We start from the raw sequence: 10,317 nt of genomic DNA on the forward strand, positions 1-10,317 counted from the left end.
CCATGACGTGAGGCTTGCCTGGGACAATTGGAGGCAAGTTCGCCCCCCTTTTTTTTCATCTGCTTCTTTTATATTCTTTGGAAGAGACCGGCTGCTCGATGCTGCCGCCGGCTGGGCAAAAGTAGAAATAGCATCACATTTTTTTTTCTTTTTTTTTTTTTTTTAAAGGAGTGCCCTATAAATATGTGAAATATTGACTAATATGAGTGTACACGAGGCTCAAGGTCCAGAAAGGACTTCCTTAAAAAAACATTAGGCGCATTGAGTTTCCTTGTGTACGAAATGTTTGGTATAAATAAAGTTGCATCTGAACTTCCTTGTGCGTATTATTGTTTTTTTGGAGGATAGGTTCAAATGAAATAAAATCTGTCATGAGGCTAATGCCACTGACACTGATAGGAATGAAATGCCATTGAATGTTTTTAATCATAGGAGAAAATAAAATAAACAGGTCCAGCCACACACAGGCTACAGTGCTTATGTTATTGTCAGTGTTGACATGATTTTACAATGCTGTGACACCGCCTAGCCTCTATTACAACGTTAGGTACGGGTTATTTTACTTCACTGTGATGTTTTTGTAATTTTTGACAAACACTGAATTGGCAAAAAAAAACAAAAACAAAAAAAACAGCTACTTACCTTTCTTTAAAAAATAATGTGCTTTGAACATAGAGCCAGAAACACAGCTACATCCTCCTGTGTAAGTTACATTTTAGTCTGTAGCCTAGTTTTATGAGTCAGTGTTGTCAGTTTTGCGGGGAAATGTCCCTTTGCCTTCATTTTAGAAACGCTGTACCCGCGTTCACCGCTAGTGTCTCACCGCTAGAGGGCGGTCACACCGTTTGTCACAGCCTCGCTCTGCGCCTGAAGAAGAATCCAACATGGCGGCCTAACTTCTACAGCAGCAGCTTCATCACGGTGTGAGTTATCATTTATTTCTCAACCACACGGTCCCTAAATGTGACTAACTGTAGATTTAAAAGTGCTCGTCCTTCTCGACATGTTGCTCTTTGATCAGCCCTGTGTGTCGGCTCTGAGGTAACTGAGCTCTGAGGAGGTAACTGAGCTGTGAGGAGGTAACGGAGCAGCCGGAGCCTCTGATGCGAAGAGAAGCCTCATGATCCTCACGCTTTAGTGCCATAGTGTGTTTATCTGTGTCTTTTCTGTTCGCTTTTTCTTATTATTATAGATTTGGCAGTAGTTCAGTAATTAAATTGTGTTCATGTGATCTATTGACATCCAATGATGATGAGAAAGCTGTTATGCAGGAAAACATTGTTGCTTGTTGTAATGGCCTGTTTCTTTGAATGACACTTCTGTAGTGACTATCGGCCTAAGTGAAGGACACTCTGTTGTTTTGGCTGCAAGACACGGTTCAAGAACCACGTAAAATTGAAAAAATCCGACTAACACAGAATTAGGACCGAATTAAACCAGCATTAAGGCACATTTAATTGTATGTAGGGCAGTGGTTCAAGAAAGATCAAATCAAAGTGTTTCTAAATTGTACCAAATCATGTCTAAACCAGAGCCTGGTAATTCTCTAGGTTTGTTTTGTTTGTTCTACCTTTACAAACATGTTCCGAGAGGCAAGTGATTTCTGTGTTAGTTTAACGCTAATAACTGAATCTTTATTGTAAAACATCAATCACAAATCAACTTGCAATTGCGTATAAAGTTTAAGAGCGACTAACCTCTTAACCCCCACCTGAACCGAGCACATTCTCTTCAGTTTGGCTTTACCCAAAGTTAGTTAATATTTAGTCAATTTATTTTCTTGGGTCATTATGAACATTTAAATCACATGTCACATGTTTTCCAAAGATCTTAGACATTTTACAATAAGAAAACACATACATTAAGAATTTAATCTAAATGATGCCTGACCGACAGGGGTTTAGGCTGAAGCTGAGACTTATTCTGCCTAAACCCCTTTTACAAACTGAGACTCTGTGTCCAAAGAGACACATTATACACTTTCTTTAATACCAACGATGGAAACAGTTAAACTTCAACAAACAGAAATTATGTTATGTTTCCTCGATCGACTTCTCTTCTAATGGTTTTCATTCAAGTGTTAATACTTCTCTATCATGTTTAACTTATACATTTTCTTAAATGCTTTAATAGTTTTGGAGCCTTAAGTTGAATAGATAAACCGTTCCATAGATCAACGCCTTTAACTGATAAACTCCTCCTCTTAGTATTACTGAGCGCCAGAGGTTTCTGTAGCAGATCAGTTCCTCTAAGGTTGTTTATAGATCCTCTAGTTTGAAAAATCTCCTGTAAACACTGAGGGAGCATGAGATTGTGAGCTTTGTACATCACCACTGCTGATCATGCAATTTTAAGATATTTAGTCTAATAAAAAGTGGATTTGTTGGAGTATTCTGCACGGCTGATCACTCGAACTGCTTTCTTTTGCAATAAAAAGACAGGTTGTATGTTAGTTTTATAGGTATTCCCCCATATTTCCACACAATAGCTAAGGTATGGAAGGATGAGGGAATTGTACAGTATATATGATGCGTCTAAAAGCCTCTTGGAAAAAAAGTGTCAAAACGATGACAGAAATGTGGCAAAAAAAAAGCGATGAGTAACAAGATTGTACGACGAAAACATGCCTAAAAAGAGCAACAAAAATGTGACAAAAACCCAACAAAAAAGCGATTGGAAAAAATGTCAAAAAAGCGACAACAACGTGAGGAAAAAGCTCAATCAAGACGGGTTTTGTAGGTGTTAGTTTTTAAATGCGGCGTTACACTGTGACCTTATGGAACGCGGCGGCTAAGAGGTTAAGGTTATTGGAATGTTTAGCCTTAGTCTGAAAAGCAAACTAAGGGTCAGCTGTACAGTATTTCCTCTTGGTTTGCCACATGTTTAACTTATTTGAATGTTTAGCGTTCTGAAAGGTTATCTGTACAGTATTTCCTCTTGGTTTGCCACGTGTTCCATCTCATTCTTTGTCTGCCTTCAGAGCCCCCATGGACGACCTCACCCAAGCCCTCTCGGCCAGCTTCGCCGTGTCCAAGGAGCCGAACAGCACGGCGGCCCCTCACCCTCGGCTGGCACAGTACAAGAGCAAGTACAGCGTGTTGGAGCAGAGTGAGAGACGCCGGCGATTCCTCGAGCAACAGAAAACGTATTTATTATTGATTATGTCTTTTACACTCAGTGATTAACCAGTTCATTTCCATGGGTTTATTAGTGTCCCTGTAATGTGTCGTCTTTGCCTTTTCCCCGTTTGGAATCTCAGTAAACGGCTGAACTACGTGAACCACGCGCGGCGCCTGGCCGACGGGGACTGGACGGGGGCCGACAGCGATGAAGAGGAGCAGCTGGAGGCGCAGGAGCAGGGAGACCAGCCGCGGGACGTCCCAGAGGAGGAGGAGGCAGAGGAGGGCATGGAGGTGGAGAGGAGGAAGCTGCCCAAACACTACGCCAACCAGGTCAGACTGAACTCACTGTATGAACCACGTGTACCTTGCCTCATGTGTGATGTTTTGTTGTAACATTTCAAATCCGGATGATCCATAATGTTGTCCAGCAGATGGCGCTGGCTCCCTAATAACTGGAGCTCACTTTGACACAAACCCTGTTGTTAATTGCATGTGTATTCTGCAGCTGATGTTGTCCGAGTGGCTGGTGGACGTCCCGGCAGAGCTGGCCAGGGATTGGCTGTTGGCGGTTTGTCCCGTGGGGAAGAGGTCTCTCATTGTTGCCTCCAAGGTAAGAATGTGTCACGTCTTTCGTTTCATATGGTCCCAGTGAGGAGAGAACACGGTGGATAAAAACCAACGTCCTGTAAATCCCAGAGGAGGAGTCGCGAAGAAACAGATAGACGTAAAAGTGGAAGTAAGCGGTGACCGAAAGTACTCAAGTAAAGGGAATATAGTAGTTGAAAATACTACTTGAGTAATGACTGAGGAGCTATTTGAGAGTAATGAGTTGGAGTTATTTTAATCCTCTTTTAAAAGACATTCGGTTCTGAGAGATTAAACATGTTCTGCACCCGATTATTATTATTCATTTGTAGTTAGTGTTGGAGGACAGCCATTCCCACAGTCTGGGACATCGTGGCCTCCTTACTGATAATTTACAATAATCAAATGAATTTGTTTTTATTTTACTGCTAAAGTCACATATAAAGCAACATCTAACACTGACTGTTAGGTTAATCCTGTGGGTAAATTCGTCTTGCAATTCTGAGAACTAGTCACACATTAAAACACATTATACGAAGATAGAACATCTTTGTGCAGAGATGTTTTATCTTTGTATAAAGTGTTTTATCTTTGTATATCTTTGTATAAAGTGTTTTATCTTTGTATAAAGTGTTTTAATGTGCGACTGTGGCCAAATACTGGTTTTAAACGGCACATTTGAGCAGATAAATAACTTTTGGGGCCCCCTGTTGTGCCTTTGAAGCCCCGGACCACACTTTGGGAACCACTGTAGTAGGACAGATCCAAAGATTACAGCATACTCAACAATCCTGAAGATAAGATGCATTTAAGTTTAAATAATTAAGTCATTTTTTAATATGACATTTTGGATCTTTTCATATTTACTCAGTGGAATGACTTCACAGTGTTTTACTCAAGAGTACAATTACTTCAAAGCCATATTACTCAAGTAAAATGTGCTGTGTTGTAAAATTACTTAATTAATTAGTGATTAAAAGTTGCCCAAGTACATAAACTTGTGCAAACTAGTACGGTTTGCTGTTAAATCATTATAATGTTGTGGGATATATTGTTAATAATGTGTCTGGGTCAATAAAGATTTCGATTTAAATCATTAGTAGTAACATCAGTATTTAAATGTGATGGTAATTCTTTTCCAAGCACTTCTCAAAGTCACTCGCACGATTGTCAAAAGTGCAGTTGTTGTACTGGCTCTGTGTGAACTGACTCTGCTCCTACTTTCAACAACTTCCTTCTCTGGTTTTGACCCAGTTCACATCAGAAACACGAGCACGTGGGGAGAACGCCGTTGAAAATGAATCGCAAAATTGCCATTTTTTACCTGATAAAGTGTCTCAGAGTTCAGAGTGTGGCTAATGCAACGTCAGCAGGACTTCCATGTGAGGCAACATTGTGGGTCAATCATGGAAGCCCTGAAGTGCACATGCTTTTGAAGTTGTATAAGTAGGAATAGTTTTATCAAGTTAATCAGATGTTTTAAAAGTACAGCTGCCTGCTTAATGCTAATGCTCAGCAACACTTGGAACAGTTTTTGAACAATATGCTGTAAAGTGGCCAAGTCCTCCCTGGCTTTGCAGGCGGGTGCTGATCACTGGAGACCTTTTGGGAGTCGCTCATTGTTTGTTTGTGTTTATTTGTGCTCAGGGTTCCACTGCGGCGTATACTAAAAGTGGCTACTGTGTGAACCGCTTCCCCTCCCTGCTGCCCGGTGGGAACAGGCACAACTCGGCCATGGGAAAAGGTGGGCCCACTGTTTTGTTTATAAGAGACTTTAATGACGCGACAGGACAATAAAAAAAAAAAAAGTGCCTTTGTCTCATTGTTATGTAGCCGAGCGGACGAGCTGCTGCGTGACTTTCTCACTTTGAACGTCAGGGCCGAGTCGGGGAACTGATCCCCCAATAAAAGCTTTCAAACCTCTGGGCCTGTAGTTCAAGTGACTAAAACCTTTCACTGCGTGTGATGAGACTGAACTCAAAACAAACAGAGATGTACAATGTTTCGCCAAATTATTCTCATCCTTAAAGGGGACTGTGCAGAGTTTAAAAAGTATGTTCCTCCCCCTACATAATGTGTAGAATGAGCCCAGACCTGTTCACCACAACTGCCTTTATAACCCTGCACCGTCACTCAGAAAGATGTTAATGCAGGTCCATCATAATACAGAGACTGCAGTTACGCTTCAGACCTGAGGTGGCAGTAGTGAGTATAAACTTGACCAACTTGCATTTTAAAGCAGTACTAAGTAACGTGTTTACCTTAATAAACCCTCCCCGTCGTCCCTGTGGGGGTAATACAAGTGTCTATGGGATGATTGGAGGGTCTTTCATCGCCCCCTGGTGTCTCTGGACAGAAAACTATGTTTGCAACTTCACTGCCACCGGACCAGAGTCACCAATACACACTAATGGAATCACGAAGAAGAAGCTAACATGCTAATGGGCAAAGCTAACTGTGAGCTAACGTCACTTTAAACAGTATTTACAGCCAAGTTTGAGTGAAAAAAAACATTTCTATTGTATAATTGGATGCACAGTAACCCTCTCTCCCTTCCCTTTCCTGTCAGCGTAGGATTTACTCTCCAAGACAATTAATAAGTTAAAAAATCGTAACTTGCCACGACACCTGCAGTTGCGCTTATGGCCTCTAGGGGGAAGAGTTACTTAGTACTGCTTTAAAATGAAAAATAGTTGAATTTGAACAACTTGAAGAAGAACAAATGGCTCATGAAACAGTTGAGTAAATGTTCAGTTATCGAATGTTGTTGCTGTTGTTTCTTGAGCCTAAAACAAACTTTACTTGAGTAAATATGAAAAGGGGAAGTTGGTGTTGTTCATGAATGCCTTAACCCAGTGCATTGTCTCCAGTTCGGCTTTACCCAAATCTAAAAGCTCCTTGACTGGAGAGCAACATTGTAATGTCATTCGAAAGCTAAGGCCTACAAAACTGATCCTGACTGTTTTTTTTTATTTATTTTCGCATTTTGTGTTTTGCTTTTTTATGTGTTGTCAGTTTTTGTTGTTTCTTTTCATCACTTTTTTTTGGGGTCACTTTTCTGTGGTGTTTTTGTCGCTTTTTTATTTTTGCTTTTTCCTCACTTTTATGTCGCGTTTTCACTTTTTGGCGTGAAGTAAAACTGGAGAAAATGTCCTCGGTTCAGGCGGAGGTTAAGAGGTTGAAAAGAAACGGACATTACGCTGGTTTTTACCTGTAGAAAGAGTCCAGCACTTTCAGAAATGGAGCAAATAAAGATTAGAAAACCGTCTCCTAAAATGTACAAGCCTATCATTATAGTTACATTTTCTTAAACATGTTATTTTGAGGCTTTGCTACTGAGTAATTGATGAAATATTCTGTAGTAGATCAAATAAACCCAAAGATGCCACTTGTTGTTAGTAAAATGAAGAGTCCCAAAGCTGCTGTAATCACTCTGTGACCAACTTCAATCTGTTATGTGTTAGGAATGGCCTATTTTTCCAAACACTTGACTAAAGTTAACATTAGGGCTACACAATATATCACAAATAATAATAGTTAATGCATTATCCGTGTCGCAAGAAGCCACAATATTTGCAACATCACTAAAGCTCTTCTGTTGCTTTGTCATCACTTTGTAGCCATGTTTCTTTTGTCATATTGTTGCTTTTCTCGGGTTCAGATCTATATTGCTGCTTTTCCAAGTAGCTTCTGTAAATCCAAACTAGAGAAAATGGGCTCAGTTCATCAGAATGTGCTTGTTGTTTTGCATTCTGCTGATAATAGTTGTGCTTCTGTGCTTCAGACTACACGATCCTGGACTGCATTTACAGCGAGGTGGACCGGACGTACTACATTTTGGACGTGATGTGCTGGAGAGGACACCCGGTCTACGACTGCCCGGTGAGTCCGACCTGCAGGGCTGTGCGACACTAAACATATGTACAGTAATACCTGACAAAGAGTCAATGACACTGTGTTAAATAAAGGTTAAAAAGTCTTGATGACTTTAGAACGTCTGAACCCCCTGAACCCCCGAACCCCCCGCCGCTCTCAGATGCCTGTGTAACGACTTAAGTGGCAGCGCTTGTGCTGCAGATGTGCTTCTCGGGGCCACGTTGACCGCAGTTCCTCCTGCGTCGTCCAAAAAGGTTGTTTACCCTCCTTGTTTTCTCATCAACAGACGGAGTTCCGGTTTTACTGGCTCCAGTCCAAAGTCCAGGAGACAGAGGGGCTCTCGGAGATCGCCAAACGGAACCCTGTGAGTGCACGTTTTAGACTTTTTAACTCTCACTTCAGACACCATTCATGCTCATATTATCATTCATGTTTATGTTCATCAGTGTTGGAGAAGACAGGTATAAGTGTAGAGATAGATTCAATTGTTTAGGGAAAAAAATATACTTTACTAATCCCTTCAGTAATCTTTCTTTTTCCAAACTCTTCATATCCCTGATTATTCCTTCGTACTTATTGTCATTTTCACATGATCGTTTCTTGCTTCCTGCTTCTCATTCTTTCATCCAGGACTTGTCGCACTGCATTTTTAAATACCGAGTTTATAATTCTGTGATGTTTCTGCAGTTCCGGTTCGTGAGCCTCCAAAGCACCGACTGCTCTGTTGAATCGATCCACAAATCTCTGGCCGCCGACTACAGCTTCAGTGTAAGTCGTCTCTTTTAAAGGAATAGGCCACCGTTTTTACATACTAAGATATGTTCTTACCTCACTTTAGACGTGTTAATATATCCCCGTCTGGTCTTTGTCCGTGCGCTCACACATACGCAGCCTCTCCCACATGTCACATAGCTCCAAAAAAGCTCACGATAGAAGCTACCAAGCTCTTCCACGTGTTCCCTATTTAAATAAAGTTACGTGAAGTGTTTTCATGCGAAGTATATTTACACAGAAATGTAACATGTGGATTTTATAAGCAAATAAAAAGGGGGACTATATTGTGAGGCGTAATGATACGAGGAGCAAAACGTCCGCGCAGTAACTCCTAAAGACTTCCCCGCTCACTTCCGTCAATTACCTTTAGGAGTTACTGCACTGACGCTGTGCTCCTGTATCATTACGCCTCACAATATAGTCCCCCTTTTTATTTGCTTATAAAATCGACATGCTACATTTCTGTGTAAATATACTTGGCATGAAAACACTTCACGTAACTTTATTTAAATAGGGAACACGTGGAAGAGCTTGGTAGCTTCTATCGTGAGCTTTTTTGGAGCTATGTGACATGTGGGAGAGGCTGCGTATGTGTGAGCGCACGGACAAAGACCAGACGGGGAAATATTAACTCGACTAAAGTGAGGTAAGAACATATTTTAGTATGTAAAAACAGTGGCCTATTCCTTTAAGTGTCTCGATTTAGAGTTGATATTCGTGTTTCCATCTTTAGCTTTTCAGTCGAATGCGTTTCCTAAAAGCTCGTCTCCCTTGCGCAGGTGGACGGCCTCCTCTTTTACCACAAGCAGACGCACTACACCCCCGGCAGCACCCCTCTGGTGGGCTGGCTGCGTCCTTACATGGTCACCGACATCCTGGGCATCCCTGTCCCCGACGGACCCTTGACCAAGAAGCCCGACTACGCGGGACACCAGCTCCAGCAGATCCTGGAGCACAAGAAGCCCTCCAGCGAAGTGCGGCCCGTGGACAGCAGCGGCGGCTACGAGCTGGAGCACCTGTCCACGCCCAGCCACAACGGCAAGGACCAGATCGCCTTTTTAAACCACAAACCCATCCGAGAGGCTCGCATGGAGATGTGAGGCAGTGATGCAAACCTGTGCTGGTAATGGAGGCAGAGGAGACTGGGGTTTCTCCTCTATCCTCGTTCAAGACCTCAACCATGATGGAGAATGTCTGGACGATTGTGAGCTTACACAAACATCTAACTTTCACCGCCACGTTTAGTATGAGTAGATTAAAAATCAGGATTAGTGCTCTGTTACAGCACTTATTAAAGACTAAGTAAAGAGAAGTACGAGAACATGTCCCACACATCACCGCTATAGATAATAATGGATGAAATAACCGGAACATGTGGAAAGTTGGATGTTCCTTCGACTTTTTGGGGCTTGGGAGCGACCACAATACTTTGTTCATAACCCTGTGGTTGGTTTACTTCCATTTACAGCATGGCTTTTGTACATTTAAACTATAAACATGTGTTTATGGCACATCCAACTGATAATCACTTCCTTTCACTTACATTTGAAATACTACTAAAGGTCAACATGTCCACAGCGTTTAATGTGTTTGTGTGCATCAAACCAGCCTGTATTCGGCCGTAATGTCCGTAAATCATCCGACTGTAGAAGTGAATCATCTTGTTTTGGTGCAAAAGAGAATCAATCCTTTTCTTAAGCAGAGGAAACCTTGTTGCTGCTCATTTTTAATTTCATGGACATTGTTATAGCAGCCGCTGAGGTGTCCGCACAGAAAGCTTCTCCATTGTTTTCATTTTCAATGTGCTCGTGCTTTCTGCGCTGCCCGTTCTGGTAATGACAAAGTCACTGTTCAGACAAATGAGGAACTGAGTTTTAAAACGTAGTGTCAAAGTGCTGCTTTCTTTTTTATCTGTATCATGATGAATAAATGCTTTTTATGCCTTGCGCAGTGAAGCTTT

The 10,317-nt window shown here is 41.6% G+C and overlaps 1 protein-coding gene across 1 annotated transcript; it reads left to right on the plus strand.

The window, feature by feature from the left end:
* The first annotated feature begins 830 nt into the window (after positions 1-830).
* snupn (snurportin 1) lies at positions 831-9,899 on the plus strand. Its single transcript, XM_079567227.1, has 9 exons — positions 831-923; positions 2,981-3,145; positions 3,260-3,452; positions 3,628-3,732; positions 5,355-5,451; positions 7,492-7,589; positions 7,870-7,947; positions 8,271-8,351; positions 9,137-9,899. Exons 2-9 carry the CDS (start codon positions 2,988-2,990, stop codon positions 9,455-9,457), a joined length of 1,131 nt encoding a protein of 376 aa, XP_079423353.1. The 5' UTR covers positions 831-923; positions 2,981-2,987; the 3' UTR covers positions 9,458-9,899.
* Positions 9,900-10,317: the final 418 nt, after the last annotated feature.

This window comes from Gobius niger (assembly GCF_951799975.1).
Source record: "Gobius niger genome assembly, chromosome: 12".
In the NCBI taxonomy this organism is placed as follows: Eukaryota; Metazoa; Chordata; class Actinopteri; order Gobiiformes; family Gobiidae; genus Gobius; species Gobius niger.

Bases quoted from the DNA above. Each gene is read 5' to 3' on its own strand.
- snupn (XM_079567227.1), top strand. From the start codon at position 2,988: ATGGACGACCTCACCCAAGCCCTCTCGGCCAGCTTCGCCGTGTCCAAG. The intron at 3,453-3,627 runs GTCAGACTGAAC...TGTATTCTGCAG, and splicing joins CCAAACACTACGCCAACCAG to CTGATGTTGTCCGAGTGGCT. The intron at 7,948-8,270 runs GTGAGTGCACGT...ATGTTTCTGCAG, and splicing joins AGATCGCCAAACGGAACCCT to TTCCGGTTCGTGAGCCTCCA.